This window comes from Silene latifolia, unplaced genomic scaffold (genome assembly GCF_048544455.1).
Source record: "Silene latifolia isolate original U9 population unplaced genomic scaffold, ASM4854445v1 scaffold_79, whole genome shotgun sequence".
Lineage (NCBI taxonomy): Eukaryota > Viridiplantae > Streptophyta > Magnoliopsida > Caryophyllales > Caryophyllaceae > Silene > Silene latifolia.
The window spans coordinates 1,501,261-1,520,199 of NW_027413701.1; the positions used below are offsets into that span (position 1 = coordinate 1,501,261).

General features: G+C 38.5%; 2 protein-coding genes across 2 annotated transcripts in view; one reads left to right on the forward strand and one right to left on the reverse strand.

The window, feature by feature from the left end:
• The first annotated feature begins 2,682 nt into the window (after positions 1 to 2,682).
• LOC141640416 (uncharacterized) lies at positions 2,683 to 3,949 on the forward strand. The gene is made up of 2 exons (XM_074449219.1): positions 2,683 to 2,810; positions 2,878 to 3,949. The coding sequence occupies exons 1-2, from the start codon at positions 2,683 to 2,685 to the stop codon at positions 3,947 to 3,949; spliced, it is 1,200 nt and encodes a 399-aa protein (XP_074305320.1).
• A 4,102-nt stretch (positions 3,950 to 8,051) lies between these two features.
• Positions 8,052 to 18,939, reverse strand: part of LOC141640417 (uncharacterized) — a 39,546-nt gene continuing 28,658 nt past the window's right edge. The window contains exons 4-5 of the mRNA XM_074449221.1: positions 8,882 to 9,127; positions 8,052 to 8,183 (exon numbers count right to left, since the gene is read on the reverse strand). Of these exons, the coding sequence (XP_074305322.1) occupies positions 8,052 to 8,183; positions 8,882 to 9,127 (378 nt within the window). The remainder of the gene's footprint in view (positions 8,184 to 8,881; positions 9,128 to 18,939) is intronic.

Sequence of the window (18,939 nt, forward strand, 5' to 3'; positions counted from 1 at the left end):
GTGGATGTTTTAGGCGTGGTTCTATCGCCCCGGAGGACCGGGGAGCTCTTGACCCATCTGCCTTTCCTTCTTTCTAGCTTCTTCTTTATGCAGCTGATTACTACTTTGTTACTGGATTCTGCCTGACCGTTAGCTTTTGGATATCCTGGCGTGGAGGTTACCAGGTTGATGTTCCATTGAGCACAGAAGGCTGCTGTTCTTTTTCCCACGAATTGCGTGCCATTGTCACATACTATTTCAGAGGGGATGCCATATCTACATATGATGTTGTGTTTGATGAATGCTATGACATCCTTTTCCTTGACTTGCCTGTATGAATCAGCTTCTATCCACTTGGAGAAGTAATCAGTCATTGCTAGCATGAAAACTTTTTGTCCGGGTGCTTGAGGTAGTTTCCCTACTATATCCATGCCCCACTTCATAAATGGCCAGGGTGCGGATATGGAATGTAGTTCCTCAGATGGCTGATGGATATATGGTCCGTGAATCTGACAAGCTTTACATTTAAAGCTAAATTCCAGGCAATAGGCCCTCAAGGTGGGCCAATAATAACCTGTTCTGAGTACTTTGCTTGCCAGGCTTCTTCCACCTTTATGATTTCCACAGTATCCTTCATGGATTTCTGATAATATCTGCTCAGCTTCTTGTGGCTCCAGGCATCTGAGGTATGGCCCAGCCTGCAATTTCTTAAAAAGCACGTTGTTAATAATAGTATATGAAGCAGCTTTTATTTTTAGTGCTCTGGCATCTTGCTTATTTAGGGGGAGGATTCCCTGTTGTAGCCAGTCATAGTAAGGTTTTGTCTAAGAATTGGCAACATAAATTGGGAAACTTTCATCTTGTTTATTTATTGCAGGTTCTAATAAATGTACGATGGGTATTTTGTCGAAGTCAAGGGGACTGAAGTTTATGGCTCTTATTTTGATGCTGTACGAACTAGATTGTGGACTCAACTTAAGAATTTAAAGAATACTTGTACTCTTCCCTGGTGCATTGGCGGTGATTTTAACTCCCTCCTAAATTTCAATGAGATAGTGGGAAGTGAGGTTTTATGGTCTGAGATCAGGGAGTTCAGAGAATGTGTTGATTACTGTGAAGTGACTGACATTAGGGCTCAAGGTTCTTTTTTTACCTGAAACAACAAACAAGACTTTGCAACTCGTGTGTTCTCAAGAATTGATAGATGCCTTATCAATATGGAATGGATGCATTTGTACCCTGAAAGTAGAGCTTATTTTATGAATGAAGGGACTTTTGATCACTGTCCCTGTATTTGCTATAGAAGGAATGCCACTGTGATCAGGAATTCCCCTTTCAGATACTTCAACATGTGGAGCCTTGATCCTCATTTTCAGACTATAGTTCAGCATGAATGGGATAAACCTGTTACTGGAGTAAGAATGTTCCAGGTTGTAACTAAGCTTAAAAATTTGAAGCATCCCCTTAAGGAGCTTAACAAGAACATATTTTCTGATATTGAGACATCCACTGAGCTGGCAAAAATCCATTTGGATAATATTTAGACCCAGATGCATCATAATCCTCAGGATAGTGCCCTCCTGCAGGCTGAAAAAGAGGCTGCTAAATCTTTCACTCTTCTCAATAATGCCAAGATCAGCTTCCTCAGGCAGAAAACTAAGTCTGATTGGCTTAAAGGTGGTGATGGTAATACCAGATTTTTCCATAGTCAGATCAAGGCCAGAGAAATCCATAACAATGTACTTCAGATCACTGACTCTGTTGGAAATACTTATACTGATCACAAAGATATTGAACTGGCCTTCCTCTCTTATTATCATGGTCTACTAGGAACCAGCACCCACACAACTAAGGTGCATAATCCTACTGTTAGGACTGGGAAGGTCATTGAAGCTCACCATGTGACTACTCTGTTGAAACCAATTACTGATGCTGAGATTAGGCAATGTATCTATGCTATTCCTTCTTCCAAGAGCCCAGGACCTGATGGGTTCTCAAGTCAATTTTTTAAAGATACATGGGAAACTGTTGGGCCAGATGTTTATGCTGCTGTCAAAGATTTTTTTCATTCTGGTAAGATCCTGAAACAAATCAACACTACAACTATCACCCTTATTCCTAAAGTCCCTCAGCCTAAAACTGTCATGGAATTTTGTCCTACTGTGTGTTGCAATATTATTTATAAATGCATTGCTAAACTTTTATGCAATAAATTAAGTGAAGTCCTCCCTGACATTGTGAGTGAAAATCAAGGAGGGTTTGTGAAAGGAAGGAGTATAGTGGAGAATATTCTTTTTTGTCAGGACATTGTTAGACTTTACAATAGGAAATCAGCTTCCCCTCGATGTCTTGTCAAAATTGACCTCAAAAAAGCATATGATAGTGTTGAATGGGACTTTTTACATCAAATGCTTAAAGCATTGAAGTTCCCTGATCAGTTTGTCCATTGGACTATTTCTTGTGTCTCTACTCCTACCTATTCCTTATCCTTGAAGGGTAACACTTTTGGATTTTTCCCTGGGAAAAGAGGGCTTAGGCAGGGGGATCCCTTATCCCCCCTCCTGTTCACTCTGTGCATGGAGTACCTTTCAAGGATACTTACTGTTGTGGGGCAACAGAGTGACTTCAGATTTCATCCCCTCTGCTCTCATCTGAAATGCTGATGATCTCCTCTTATTTGCAAAAGGGAATGCTCCTTCTATTATGTGGATTTTAAGAGCATTTGCCACTTTTTCTGCTGCTTCTGGCCTTCAGCTTAACAAGGATAAATCTGAAATATACTTCAATGGGGTGCAACATAATACTCAGCAAGATATACTACAAGTTTCTGGGTTTGTGAAGGGCTCCCTGCCTTTCAAATATTTGGGTGTTCCTATCTCCTGTAAAAAAATTGACTAGGAATGAAGGAAGGAAACTTATTGATAAAATTGTGGCTAGGATAAGAGCTTCGGGGGCCAAACACTTATCCTATACTGGAAGGCTGACTTTGGTCACCTCTGTTCTTCAATCCCTTCACTCTTACTGGTCGAATATTTTCCTCATTCCCAACTGTATAATGAGCAAGATTGATGCTATCTGTAGAAACTTCTTATGGGGTGGCACTAACCTATACCTAAGAGCAACTGCTATCCACTGGGATCAATGCTGCAGGTCTAAATCTGAGGGTGACTTAGGTATTAAAGCTACTAAAGTTTGGAACAAAGCCATCCTGGGGAAGTATGTTTGGTGGATTGCAAATAAGAAAGACCATCTGTGGGTAAAATGGATAAATCATGTGTATATGAAAGGGACTCATTGGACTATTTACACTCCCCCAACTGATTGTAGCTGGACTTGGAAGAAAATTGCCTATCTCATGGGTATTTTCAGGTCAGCTTATGTTAATGACAAGTGGAATGGTACCATAACAGATTACAGTGTGCAAGAGGGGTATAGGTGGCTCAGACCTTCCCTTTCTCAAGTTCACTGGTGGAGGGTTTGTTGGAATAACATGAATATTCCTAAAACTTCCTTTATTTACTGGGCAATGATTCAAAATAGGCTGTTTACCCGTGATAGAATGAATAGAATGGGGTGTCCTCAGGGTCTGAGTTGTTACATTTGTGCAGGAGCTGATGAGAGTCATCTTCACCTTTTCTTTGATTGCCCTTTTAGCACTAGATGTGTTTACCTTTTGCAGTCATATCTTGGTATTCACTTTGATCCCAGGAAGCTTACTCAGTGGTATAGATGTGGAAGAAGACTTAGTGTGCTGGTCAGGAAGTTTGTCACCAGCTGTCACATTAAGCTGGTCCATTCTATTTGGTTGGCCAGAAATAGAGCTCGGCTTTTTGACCAGGTTATCCATCCAGAGTTGCTAGTCAAGCAAGTTTTGCGAGATATGTCCATCAGATTTTGGGCCATGAATCAGCAGATAGTTCAGAGTAGAGATAAGTGTTGGCTTGATAAGATAGCATCTTTGAGTCTGTAATCTTTTGTTTTGCGTTTGTGTTCACAGTGTATGTAATACCCCTGGATGATGTACTTTTGTTAATATTAATATACTTACCTTTTACCAAAAAAAAAAAAAGATAAAATGGATTCCATTTTATCTTTGTCAATTTATCAATTTGTCACATGTCACAAGTCATGTAAAATTGTCATGCATTTTTAACATATTAAAAAAACAACGTATTAATAAAAATACGTCATGTACAAAATCGACTTAGTAATCATAATTACTTGTACCAAAATGATTTACCAATTATAAATCACAACATCTTGTATTTATAATAAATTATTCATTCAAATTCAATTGTTTCCGTAAACAATAATTTCATCTAAGTAATAAAACAATTCGATCACTTAGACCGTATCTTATTTAATCAAATTATAATGAGATACGTAAATATTACTTCCAAAATCGTCCGTCAATTTTAAGTAATTTAATTAACCCGTATCGTCATACGATCAGTTAAATAATCAATTAAGAGTGTTACCCTTTAGGTATGACCTAAGGGGATCAACTGATCACCACCGTCGCACGACAGTAATGTCAAACTCTAGTCAGCCAATCATTACCGATATGTGTGGACTAGTTGACAGTAAAATACTACTTCCCACATGTATTCTTAAAATGAGACTTAAACATGTGATCATCATGATCGACAGTTGTGATCGCATTATTGTCGGAGGACACATATTCCAACAGGGTCAATCTCCATAGGGAGGCGGTCACTATCTACTTGTTTATTCTAGTCTGTCTACGGTCACAATTTGGGGGTTTGAGTATGAATAAACTAAACTAATAAGAACAAGGGTAAAGAGAAAACAAAGAGAGAGATGCCAGGATGTCGGCCTATCATGGTATTACACAAATCAGCTAAAGGTAGGTCAATCGATCTAATGTGAGAAGGGTAAAGGAAAGGTCCTTTCGATTCGCTATCCGCCCTAAAATACAACTAGCTTAGCTTCGACCCTCACTAGTGTAGTCTATTGCTCATAACAGGTCTATTCATTCCAATCTTCCGATCTAGGATTGAACTTAACCAAATTAACTAATTCAGTTGTATGCATTCAACCAAACGATTATAATTAAATTGTTAATGAAACCATTCTCACATAAAATCTCCTAAACCAACTATCGCATCATTGCTATACTACCATGACTCCCCTAATCCTAGCATTAAGGGATTAGCTAAACATAGTAATAGGTAAAGCAATAACAATAGATAAAAGGACAAACATGATATAGAAATATGCAAGGGAATTAAATTAAATAAAGGGAGTAAGGGAATTACAGAAGTTTAAGATCCAGCAAAAGGAAGGCAAAAGCACCGTTCAACAGAGAAAGGAGAAAAGAGAACTCCCTAAACCTAATTAAGTCTCTCCTATTTATAGGAGAGATATTTATTTTAACCTAAAACATAATTAAAATATCACGAAAATAAGTTTACGCCAGAAAAACTCACGTCACATAGCAAACTACTCGATCGAGGACTTTAGAACTCCTCGATCGAGTAACTGCTAGCAAAAACCTCTCGATCGAGGACATTAGGTACTCGATCGAACACTATCAGAAAAAGGACATTCGATCGAGGATATTAACCACTCGATCGAACAAGATAGTACTCGATCGAGTACTATCCAGCGCACAATTCCTGCTTCGCGCACTAAACTTCAAACGGCCGCCATATCTTCGTTACTTGGGCAAACAGAGCGTTTCCGGTGGCGTTGGAAAGCTAAGAGGATAAGATGAATCTAGTTGGAATCACATGAAAATAAGTTGTAGAACTCGAGATATAGCTCTTCAAATTAGGCACTAGTAATTTGAAGTTCTTCGTTTGCTCGCCTAGCTATCTTACTTCTTTGCGCATCACAATTAGTAGTTTCCAAGCTCCGACTCAACTCATCTCGTAAATGCATGCATATGGACATGTTTTAAGCTTGATTATGCTCCTTTCCGGTTCATACCTGCAAATAATACAAGACAAACCAAATTAGACTATTCGGGGGGCATTTGTAGCGAAACACTACTAAATATGCATTGGAATGCGTGCAAATGAAGTACAAAATACCTATATAAAATGCACGCATCAAATCTCTCCAAGCCAAACCTTTGCTTGTCCCCAAGCAAACTATATGCAAAACTAGTGGAACAGAAAAGAAAACTCAGAGCTAGCTACAAATTGTCCACTCAAACCGATTTAATGCAGCAAACTAACACTTATAGCAAAAAACTATCAAATGCAAACGAGTTGTAAGATGTTTATAATAAAGCTGAACAGTCGACCTTGCAAGACCTCTGATAATGGACTTTCTCGGGTTATTCTTCTCTCATGAAGAAAAGGGTAAGCATATCAGTGTAAGAGAAGGAGAAAAATAGTCGCTCACCTGAACTACGACCGACATAAACATGCATGCAGCTAATATGATAGACAATTCTAACTACCGTACACACATTCCAACCAAACAAGATATGTCACAGCCGAGGGCTTACAAAAATATGGCAAAGTGAGGCAATGGGTAAGAAAAAGGCAAAACATTTATGGAATTGTGAGGTAATAGTCAAGCTAGCTACCTAACGAAACCATACTTAAACAAATCCGATTCTTCACCATTAGAAATAAGCACAAGTGCCCTTCATTTTTCACACAAGCTCACTAAACCAAAGTAGTACTCCTCATAAGATATAGAATAAGAATATAGGAGCAAAAACCATTAACAAACAAATCTTTTCATCATTTTTTCTTCTTCTTTCTTTTCTCCTTCTTTTTTTTTTCTTTTTTCTTTTCTTCTTCACGTTTTTTTCTTTCTTTTTTTTTCCATTTTCAACTTTTTCATATTTTTTTCAACACACCATCCTTCCTTCTTTCATAAATTACCAACTCCAAAACAATACAAAATACCGCATAAGCATACACTAAACTAGCTTGAAAGGCAGGCTAAATTTGGATGTAGTCAAGGGTCAATAGGCAAATTTGGCTAAATGTGGAGTTAAATGGGTAAAAATGGAAGAAAGGGGAAATGTAAGCACCTCCCTGCATGTGACACCAACCACTAACCCGAATGTATGTAGGCAAAAAGCAATTGAATTTCATGTACGTGCAAACTAATGAACATGTTACAAGAAGTATACTACTCACAATCCTACATGTACTGGTCATAAATGACACCAGTTATAAGGCTCTAGTATCTTAGAATATATAAGTATTTTGCCAAAATTTTCAGGCCAAGTCTATTTGTTCAGCTGTATTTTAACATAAACTCGTAGATTATGCAAAAGACAAAGCTAAAAGATATTAATTTTTACAAGGCTTAAGCAAAAGGACAAAAAGTAGTGCAATTTCATCATCGAAATACACCGTTCCGATTCAACCTATATGCTAAAATAAACGTGCAATTTTTTTATTTGTATCAAATTTTTTAATTTTTTGAGATTTTGATTTTTATAAAAATAAACAACAATGCATACAGAAATTAAACGTGATAACAAAAATGCAATAAAAACAACATGCAGACACAGATATGGATGCATAACCTCCCCAAACCAAACCGTACAATGCCCTCATTGTACCCAAAAATAGGGAAAAGAAATGCAAACTAAAAAGGAGAGAGAGACTGCGGAAAACTCACAAGAACACACGAACAAGGGACCTCCCCAAACCAGCCAACAACATGGGAGGTCACAAACAGCTTCACAGTGGCGTCATTGGAAACAATACAAAACAAGCCTACTCGTGGTACTTCGATCGAAAAGATAGACTACTCGATCGAGTAAAATCAGCTGCCGAAGTGTTCGATCGAGGAAAAAGAGTTACTCGATCGAGATGTCTATTTCTGTGGATGCTCGATTGAAGAGGATAAGCAATCGATCGAGGGAGTGGGCACTCGATCGAACAGAAAATAGCTCGATCAAGGGCTCCCTATTGCGGTACTCCTAGGCGACAGTGAAGCACCTGCAAAGACTCAAATAGCAACCATAAAAACGACCAAAAACCCAGCCGATATTGTTCGCAGTCTATGGTCGTAGTGACCAATTATTACTTGTTCAACAAATACTGAAATGTTTCAAAAAACTACTCAAAAGAAATCTAAACTCCGGGTTGCCTCCCCGTAAGTGCTAGTTTCAAACAGGTCCCAGCTCGACCTTCTCTTTTCTTCAACCGCCATTCTAATTGACCCAAGTCAAAATAGCTCAAAGCACGGAGCAGCAGATCAAACAACTGTGAATGCGCTACACAAAAATGTAAGTAGCACCATAATATAATAATAACATATGAAATTGATATGTACAACCGTTTAAGCCTAACGAATTTCCTATGACAGATATGGTGAAAAATTATTATCTTATTTGTCCAACCGGGAGGGAGTCGAGCATCAAAATAAAAAGCAGGGGTCATATGAGATAGTGTACCATTAATACCAATAATAAAGAAATTATCAATATCTACCTCAGGTTGGTCGCTCCTAACGTCGGAATCATTGGCAAAAGAGTATATTACCTCTACCGCGCTAGGAACAGTCACTGACTCAGCTACCTTCTCATTCCCCGCGCTAGGAACAGTCACTCGGCTTTCCAAATGGGGGATTCACCATAACCATTGTCTTCATTCGTATCGTCATCCGAAATAGGCGAGAATGATGAATCAACAGTGTTCATGGTCAGAGCACTCGATCGAGCAAGAATAGTGCTCGATCGAGGAGTTTCTTCATACAACTCAGTAGATCGAATAAGGTAGGGTGTTCGATCGAGGTCCTCTTCCTCAGCATTACTCGATCGAACAGTGTGGGGTGTTCGATCGAGGTCTTCCTCATACAAACCGTTTGATTGAGTGGTAAGTTCTGCTCGATCGAATTCCTCCTCATAGAATTCACTCGATCGAACAAGGTGGGCCGTTCGATTGAGTGTTTGATGCTGAACCTTAGTGAGGTGCTTAAGAAATGCTTCGTTTTCAATAGCTTCTTCAATTTCCGAGTCATACAAATCTTCATCATCAATAGGCAGCTTAGGTCCTTCATAGGAAGGACCGCTCTCGGTACAAATAGCAAGTACCTCCTCTGAATGCCTATAGTCCATCTCGGTAGCTAATTGAGCTATTTGAGATTCAAATAGCTTGACACAAGCTTCCCTAGCTTTGTCAGATTCTTGCACTAGAAGTGCAAGCGCCTTCACCAAGGATTTCAATTAAATAACCTCTTCATTCTCTTTAACGGGAGGAAGGGTTTGTTGTTGCGGGGGCCAGATAAAGGGATGTGGTGGAACATATGTGAAGGAATGACTGGCTTGCCTACACTACCTAAATGCATAGACTTCGTCGTTCCGTACTAGACAGATAACAGCATTGTGCCTCGCAGCACCACATCTCTAACAATAGACCACATGTCGAGCCATCGGATGGAACATAGGTGTAAGATCAAAGGTACTCAAGCCTTCCCTTTGATGATCTTTTACCTAGAACTGTCTAGGTAGGACCTGTAGGGCCTATCAAAACAACATTAAGGAAAAAGATTAGAACTGCCTCAAGGAATAAATCCCTTGAGGCTAAAGACAGTCAAAAATAAACAAATAAATAAAGTAGCTGCCTCCCCGACAACGGCGCCAAAATTTGATACCAATCAAAAAATTTCACGTTTATTTTAGCATATAGGTTGAGTCGGAACGGTGTATTTCGATGATGAAATTGCACTACTTTTTGTCCTTTTGCTTAAGCCTTGTAAAAATTAATATCTTTTAGCTTTGTCTTTTGCATAATCTACGAGTTTATGTTAAAATACAGCTGAACAAATAGACTTGACCTGAAAATTTTGGCAAACTACTTATATATTCTAAGATATTAGAGCCTTATAACTGGTGTCATTTATGACCAGTTCATGTAGGATTGTGAGTAGTATAATCCTTGCATAGCATGTTTATTAGTTTGCACGTATATGAAATTCAATTGCTTTTTGCCTACATACATTCGGGTTAGTGGTTGGTGTCACATGCAGGGAGGTGCTTATATGTCGCCTTTCTTTCATTTTTACCCATTTAACTCCACATTTGAGAAATAATTTGCACTAGTTTCAGCGCTAGTTTTACTATAAAGAAGAGCAATAATTAAAGAAAGCAAAAGATTAGATTAAGGTTAAGAGAAAGAGAGATTACAAAAGAGCGAATCCGGCGTAGCAGCGGTAATTAAGAGAAGTAAAGAGAGTATTAAGCGTATAAAAAGTGTGATAAGATTTTTTTAACCTAATCCCGACTTCCTTTATATAGGTGTAGATACCTCATTTCTGCACCTCCCGCAAACCACCCAGTGATGATTAGGCCGCAAGTTTTGTATACGGAATGATTTGTCACAGTTCGTAAGTTTATCGTCAAGTGATCGCTCAAACACTTGTCTCTACCTCTTAATTGTCATCTACGTGTCGATACGGTCGTTTTGGCAGTAATTGGAGTACATTTGGAGTCCGGGTCAAAAACCGTCTTCATTCTCTAATAACCGAGTCAGAATGTTCTGGAATGTTCCGGATATTTCTATTCCATATTTTCCAATCTTTTGATCTTTGGTAAAATATCTCTCGTAATATTCACACAAAATATTAAGGAAACGAGATTAATCCGCTATTCCATAATAGAAACGCGGAAATCTTTCTTCCGCAGGAGGAAACCACTGAGGAAAGGACGCAGCAAGTGCTGCGCCTCTTCCTCAGTCCTTTCCTGCGTATTTTCCGTATCTTTTCGAGATTCACTTCCAAAGTTTCTCCGAAAACCCTACTTCCTCCGTGTGATTAGTATAAATAGAGACATTCGGTCTCACATATTTCTCACGCGAGTGTCCGCCCTTCTCTTCTCCCTTTGCATTCTAGACCACGCTCTTGCTTTTTGGCGTCTACGTGCTTGAATTTTCGACCACGTAAGCTCGGATCTTTCTGAGTACCAGCCTCGTTTTGCATGACCGACCAATTTGACCAACTTCACATCAATCAACTTAATCAACCTTATTCGTTTTTCTCCTAGAGGGCAATTTCATCTACATTCGAGTCGAGCATCACTAAACGTTAACTTAGTTCATCTCGTTTCGTCAAACATGTAAGTCTGAGGGTGTATAATCCTTATTTTATTATTCTTATTTATTATCGTAATTAATATTGTAAGATTTATGTCGAAAAGATTCTTAAAACCGATTTGTAAAACCTTGTTTAAAAACCCTTTTTACGGATTATCAGAAGACAACCGTCAAGAATGGACGCAGCAACTGCTGCGCCTCTTCGTGAGGCTGCCGCAGTTCCTGCTTCCTTTCTTCTTCCTTCGTCTTTTGTTCGTCCTTTTGTTTTTCGCTTTGTTATCAATTGTTCATTGTTTCATTAGCATAGCAATTTAAATATGATAATTTTAACCTGTAATTTATTCATAATTCTTCATAATTAATTCATCTTTCAAAATCCCGACTTAAATCCCTTATAATTCATATTTGTGGGTTTATGTCATTGAAATTAATTCGGTTTTAGAGGTTAGATTAACCCATATTGAATCTCTGGAATTCATCTTTGATATATTTGTATCTGTTATTTACCGTCACCATCATTAATTCATCATTAATAACTTGTTCAGCCTAATTAATTTGTCTTAGTTTGTTAATTTGTAATTAATAATCCTATAAATCTTATAATAATTCGTTCTAATTTGTTTTTATCCATGTTTTATCGTTTTTATGACCCCATTCACATGTAAATAATATGCTAATCACTTTCATCCGAGTCAATTATCCATTAATCAAGAATTAAATTCACCAATGAACATTAACGAGTTGCGGTTCCGGCTTCACAGCCAGAACTCAAGCCAGGAATAGACGCAGCGACTTTCGCGCCTCTTCCAAGGGACGCAGCTCTGTTGCGCCTGTTCCCGGTTGATTTCTGTCTCTGAATTCCCGTTTTTGCTTTGACCTAGTTTATTAATTACGTGTTTAATTAACAATTACTCGTATTATCGCCTAATATCTGTTCGTTTATTTATTTATTCTTTATTTTCTAAAATCATCCATTTTAAATGTATTTTCGACATAAATCATTAAATCCGATGTAATTATTGTAATTTTCCATTATTGTATTATTATTTTATTTCTTTTATTGTATTGCTTGTATGCTTCCACATGCAATTAACCTAAATCTCTACCTCGACATTAATTGTATGTTAAATTATGTGTCTACCGACTTAGTTAATTCTCACATGCTAGGATTAATTTATTGGATGTTGCATTGCATGCATATAATCGACAATATATCGAGTATAGACAATTTCCCTAATCATTAGTAGAGGCCGCTATTGAGGCGGGCGGGATTAGGTGTTCGATCAAAAGAGCTTCCTAATACGTACCCTCACCCCTTACTCCAGATCTCTGTGAACATCCAAGTTGATTGGCATCCACGAGAGTCATTCTAGACATAGAATGCTAAGGGTGACGAGTGCTTAGTGTTCATGTCATTACTTTGTCTCTTGACATGACACGAGTTATTCGAACGGTTTCCAATTTTCCACAATAAATTGGTGGCGACTCCACAAATGCAAACAAACCAAGAGAGTGAAAAGCTTGCTTCGCTTTTAGCCCCCGTGGGCCCGCGTCCACAGTTTGGCGACTCCGCTGGGGATAATACACTTACGTGTAGCCAAAAGGGTGAAACTTGAACAAGGTTAGGGAATAGTTTGTAAGACAATTGTCGGTTTTCATAACTCGGTCTTCCTAGATCGTTTCATTCGGCCTTCCTAGGCCCAACCCAACCCATTCGACCAATCGTACCGTCTAAACGGTCCTAATTCTTATTTCGGCCTAAGGATGGATAGCGATTGACGTCATCCATACCATGGTAGTTACTCTTGTTTGTATCAAGGACTTTCACTACTTGAGGAAATGGACTAGGAATCGGCCATACTCTTGTTTAGTACGAGCCTCTCCACAGACCTCGGGTTTGATTGTTCGGTATGGCAACCCACCCTTTAAAGCGAAAGCCCTTCTAAATGCACTCAGCATCCCGTTATAATGCTTGTATAATGTTTGTACCATATGTGATCACCATTCCTAAACAAAACCATGACGATTTTTGGAAAATCAAAATCCCTTTTAAATTGTAAAATTTTCGAAACATAGGCCTAATATTAGCGCAAAACCAGTTGAAACTCTGCCCGATTGTCGAGTCAAAATTGGGGCCTCAAAACCCATTTCAAAACCTCACTCCGAGTCCACTCCTACAACTACACTAAAGTTGACTAGGACTAACATTTTCAAACTTTGTCATTTCCTCAAAACTCACTTGACACAAGTGGCACACTCCCACTTCAGGAGTCAAAACATTTCTTTTCGAGTAAGTGTGCTAGAATGGTCGATCGTGTTTTGATTTGTCGTCGATCTCTTATCCAGTTTCCAAGATGCCTGAAACAAGTGACGTGAACTTCAACCAACACCAGAATGGTAATGATCAAATCCTAGCCGCACTAGCTCGTCTCCAAGTCACTCAAGACCAAGTGTATGATCGCCTTGACACAATCGAGGGCCGAATATATGCCGTCGAAACGAGGATGCCTCCTCGAGAAAGTGAAGTGTCTGATGAATTTGTGAATAACTTCGGGGACGAAAACCCTCCCATAGGTATGATTACAGCTGAGAAACGACTCCAATACTTAGAGGAACAATTGATGTATCTCAATGGTGATGACATTTATAGGGAAAATAATCGTAAATATGAAGCCGTGAGTTCCAAGTTGCCAACCAACTTCAACATGACGGATATCCCTAAATTCAAGGGGCATGAAAACCCTTTGAAACTGTAGATACCTCATTTCTGCACCTCTCGCAAACCACCCGGTGATGATTGGGCCGCATTTTTGCTACGCAGAACGATTTGTGACAGTTCGTAAGTCTATCGTCAAGTGATTGCTCAAATATTAATGTCTACCTCTTAGTTGTTATCTACGTGCCGATACGGTCGTTTTGACAGTAATTAAAGTATATTTGGAGCCCGGGCCTAAAACCGTCTTCATTTTCTGATAACCGTTAAATCCCGAGTCAGAATGTTCTGGAATGTTCCGGATATTTCTATTCCATATTTTATAAATATTTCATAATCTTTATCCTTTGGTAAACAATTTCCCGTAATATTCACACAAGATATTAAGGAAAACCAAATTATTCCGTCCTACCATAACTTAAACACGGAAATCTTTCTTCCGCAGGAGGAAACTCCTTGGGAACAGACGCAGCAGGTGCTGCGCCTCTTACAAGAGACGCAGTGGCTGTTGCGCCTCTTCCCAGGTCCTTTTCTGCGTAATTTTCGTATCTTTTTCATATCTTTCTGAGATTCACTTCCAAAGACTCTCCGAAACCCTAATTCCTTCACGTGATTAGTATAAATAGGAGCCTTCGCTCCTCATATTTCTCACGCGAGTATCCGCCCTTCTCTTCTTCCTTTGCATTCTAGACCTTTGTTCTTACTTTTTGGCGTCTACGTTCTTGAACTTTCGACCATGTAAGCTCGGATCCTTCTGATTACCCGCTTCGTTTGCATGACCGACCAATTTGACCAACTCCACAATCAATCAACTTAATTAATCTAATCGTTTTGCTCTTACGAGGGCACTTTCTTTACATTAGCGTCGAGCATCACTAATCGATATCTTAGTCCTTCTCGTTTCGTCAAACATGTAAGTCTGAAGGTGTAAATCTTCCTTTATTTATTGTTATTTACTTTTTGTATCATCAATTGTAAGGTTTATGTCGAAAATACCAATTAAAACCGATTTCTGAAACCGTACTTTAAAACCCTTTTTACGGATTTCCAGAAGACAAACCGTCGAGAAAGGACGCAGCAACTGTTGCGCCTCTTCGAAGGAGCGCAGTACCTGCTGCGCCTCTTCGTGAGGCTACCGCAGTTCCTGCTTCCTTTCTTCTTCCTTCGTCCTCTGTAAATTCGTTCGTTATTTGATTTTTATTTGTTTGTTCATTAATTCTTCGACATAATAGCTTATAATTTCATCTGTATAATATTGTTCATTCACACGTTTAATTCACCATTAAACCCGACTTAAATCCCTTATAATCAATATTTGCGGGTTTTCGTCATTAAATTCAATCCGGGTTGTAGAAATTCAATTTGTTCATATTGAGTTTCTGGAATTCGACCTTTGATAAATTTTCATCTGTCTATTGTCATATTCGTCATTAATTTGTCGTTGATTCATCTTGTTTAGTTTATTTCATTCACCCATGTCACTAATCCATCATTCGTTCATGTAATTAATTCGTTTGTATCCGTCTCATCCGTGTTTTATTGTTTTATGACCCCTCAATCACATGTAATTAACCTATTAATCACTTTCATCCGAGTAAATAATTTAATCAATCATTAAATTTACCAACGAGTATTAACAACACGCAATTCCGGCTTCACAGCCAGAATTCAGATCAGCAATTGACGCAGCAACTGCTGCGCCTATTCCAAGGGACGCAGCTCTACTGCGCCTATTCCGGGTTGATTTCTGCCTCTGAACTCCGTTGTTGCTTGTCCTAGATTAATTAGCTTACGTATAATTGACTATTAATCGTATTATCGCCTACTGATTTGATCGTTGATTCATTCTTTTATTCGTTTTCTCAAATCATCCGTTTTAAAGGTATTTTCGACATAAATCGCCTAATCCATTGTAATTATTGTAATTTTCATTATTGTAATTTTCTTTATTGTATTTGTCATATTTATTGTATCATTTGTATGTTTTCACATGTAATTGAATATTAAATCCTACTTCGACCCAAGTGTTTGCTAATTACGTGTCAACCGACTTAGCCTAATTCTTCACATGCTAGGATTAAAACTTGGATGTTGCATTGCATGCGAATAATCGACGATATATCGAGTATGAATAACTTCCCTAATCATTAGTAGAGGCCGCTATCGAGGCGGGCGGGATTAGGTGTTCGATCAAAAGAGCTTCCTAATACGTACCCTCACCTCTTACTCCAGATCTCTGTGAACATCCGTGTTCATTGGCATCCACGAGAGTCATTCTAGACATAGAATGCTAAGGGTAACGATTGCTTAGTGTTCATGTCTCTACTTTGTGTCTTGACATGACACGAGGTATTCGAACGGTTCCAATTTCCCATAAAAATTGGTGGCGACTCCAACAAAAATGCAAACGCTTGTTCTCTTCCTCCCAAGCCCTCCCGTGGGCCCCCCGCTGTGCACAGTTTGGCGACTCCGCTGGGGATAATACACTTACGTGTAGCCAAGGGTTAAACTTGAACAAGGTTAGGGAATAATTTGTACAAGACAATTGTCGGTTTTCATAACTCGATCTTCCTAGACCGTTTCATTCGGCCTTTCTAGGCCCAACCCAACCCATTCGACCAATCGTCCCGTCTAAACGGTCCTAATTCTTATTTGGGCCTAAAGATGGATAGCGATTGACGTCATCCATACCATGATGCTTACTCTTGTTTGTATCAAGGGCCTTCACTACTTGAGGAAATGGACTAGGAATCGGACTTCCTCTTGTTTGGTACGAGCCTCTCCACAGACTTCGGTTTTGATGGTTCAGTATGGCAACCCACCCTTTAAACCAAAACCCTTTTAAATTCACTCAGCATCCCGTTATAATGCTTGTATGAATGTTTGTACTTTACGTGATCATCATTTCTAAACAGAACCATGACGATTTTTGTAAAAAATCAAAATCCTTCTCTAAATCAAAATTTCGAAAAAAAAAGAGGCCATTGGTTAGCGCAAAACCCAGTCGAAACTCTGTCCGTTTATCGAGTCAAAATCCGGGTCACATGCCCATTTCAAAACCTCACTTCGAGTCTACTCCTACAACTACACTATAGTTGACTGGGATACATATTTTCAAAATCCTTGTCTTTCTTCAAAGCTCACTCAACACAAGTGGCACACACCCACTTCACCGAGTCAAAACATTTCTTCTTTTAGCAAGTATGTTAGATTGGTCGATCGTGTTTTGATTCGTCATCGATCTCTTATCCAGTTTTCAAGATGCCTCGATCCAGCGAAACAAACCTCCACCAACTTCAAGATGGTAATGATCAAATCCTAGCCGCGCTAGCCCAAATCCAAATTACCCAAGACCAAGTCCATGATCGCCTTGAGACCATCGAGGGACGGATCTATGCCGTAGAGGGAAGATTGCCTCCCCATGAAAGTGAAGTAATAGGTGACTCTGCGGATGAATCCAGGGATGAAAATCCTCCCATGGGACTAACTGTAGCCTAGAAAAGACTCCAATACTTAGAGGAGCAATTGATGTACCTTAAAGGGGATGACATTTATAGGGAGAACAATCGCAAGTATAAAGTCGTCAATTCCAAATTGTCAACCAACTTCAATATGACGGATATCCCTAAATTCAAGGGGCACGAGAACCCTTTGAACCACATCCGTGCCTTCAAGGATTACATGTCTATCAAAGGCATCAAACCCGAGATGTTCTTAAGGATCTTTCCTTCATCTCTTGACACCATCCCGAAGCAATGGTTCTACTCCTTAGAACACAAGAAGGTCGCTACTTGGGAAGATGCCGCAAACGAGTTTTCTAAACAATATGCGGATAATGCCGAGATCCAAGTTAACATGCGCACTCTAGAGGTTCTTACCCAAAATGACAAAGAAGGATTCACCAACTTCCTAAGTAGGTGGAGGAAGACTAGTACCCAACTAGTTGAACGCCCGGATGAGGCTACCCTTGTGGAGAAGTTTGTAGACAATCTCAAACCCATCTTGTTGGGAAATGTGTCCTCAACAATAGTGCGATTACATGATTTAAATATCATTATTAAATCTCATTTTAAGAATACAATTGGGAAGTAATATTGTTACTGTCAACTGGTCAACATATATCGGTAATGATTGGCTGACTAGGGTTTGACATTACTGTCGTGTGACGGTGGTGATCAGTTGACCCCCTAGGTCATACCTAAAGGGCAATACTCTTAATTGATTATTTAATTAATCGTATAATGTTGCGAGTTAATTAAATTACTTGAAAATTGACGGACGATTTTGGAAGTATAATTTACGTATCAAATTGAAATATGATTAAATGAGATACGGTCTGAGTAATCAAATTGTATAATTACTCGGATGAAATAAAATTGTTTAAAGAAACAATCGAAATTGAATGAATTGTTATAAATACAATCTGTTGTGATTTATAAATTGGTAAAATATTTTGGCACAAGTAATTATGATATTACTAAGTCGATTTTTGTATGTGACGTATTTTTATTAATACGTTGATTTTTAATATGTTAAAAATACATAACATATATATGTGACATATGACATGTTACATATAGACAATTGACAAAAATAATATGGACTCCATATTAGGTATAATGGTCGAAATTATGGAGGGTGATTAGGCTTAAATTATGTTTATATTTTAATAAGAAACATAATGATGAAAAAGCTAATCTAGCCATGCAAGTCTACTCACCTTGTGAAGACCACTATGGGCATGCATTGGCTCCCCAAAAGGGCTCCTCTCCACCGGTTTTTTGAGGAGGTAATTAGAGAGTTTTTCTCTCTAATTATTCATTCATTCATTTACATTATTTTTGCTAGAGTTAGAAAGATAATATCCTCTCAACATTTGAGTGTAAAATTAGAGAGATAAAATACTCCAAAATACCTTCTCCTACCCGGTTTTAGGAGTTAAAATACCAACTATTTTGGTTCAATTTTTACAAGATTAATATTATACTAGATTCAATAATATTAATTAGATTAAGAGAAAGCCTTGGGTATAAAGCTTGGGGAGAGATCTTGTACTTAGATCTTTGTTCTTCCATAAGGATAAGCTCAAGAACAAGAGAGAAAGGTGATCTCTCTTGTGCCCAATATAGCCGAAATATTGAATGTAAGGACATTATTTCTCTTCTCTTTTATTAATGTTTGCATGCATAAGATCCGTTTTAATTTATGACAAATTAA

What these genes read in the sequence shown, in the direction of transcription:
- LOC141640416 (XM_074449219.1), top strand. Translation starts at nt 2,683, where the DNA reads ATGTGGATTTTAAGAGCATTTGCCACTTTTTCTGCTGCTTCTGGCCTT. An exon ending in GATATACTACAAGTTTCTGG is followed by an intron (nt 2,811 to 2,877) that starts GTTTGTGAAGGG and finishes AAAATTGACTAG; the next exon opens with GAATGAAGGAAGGAAACTTA.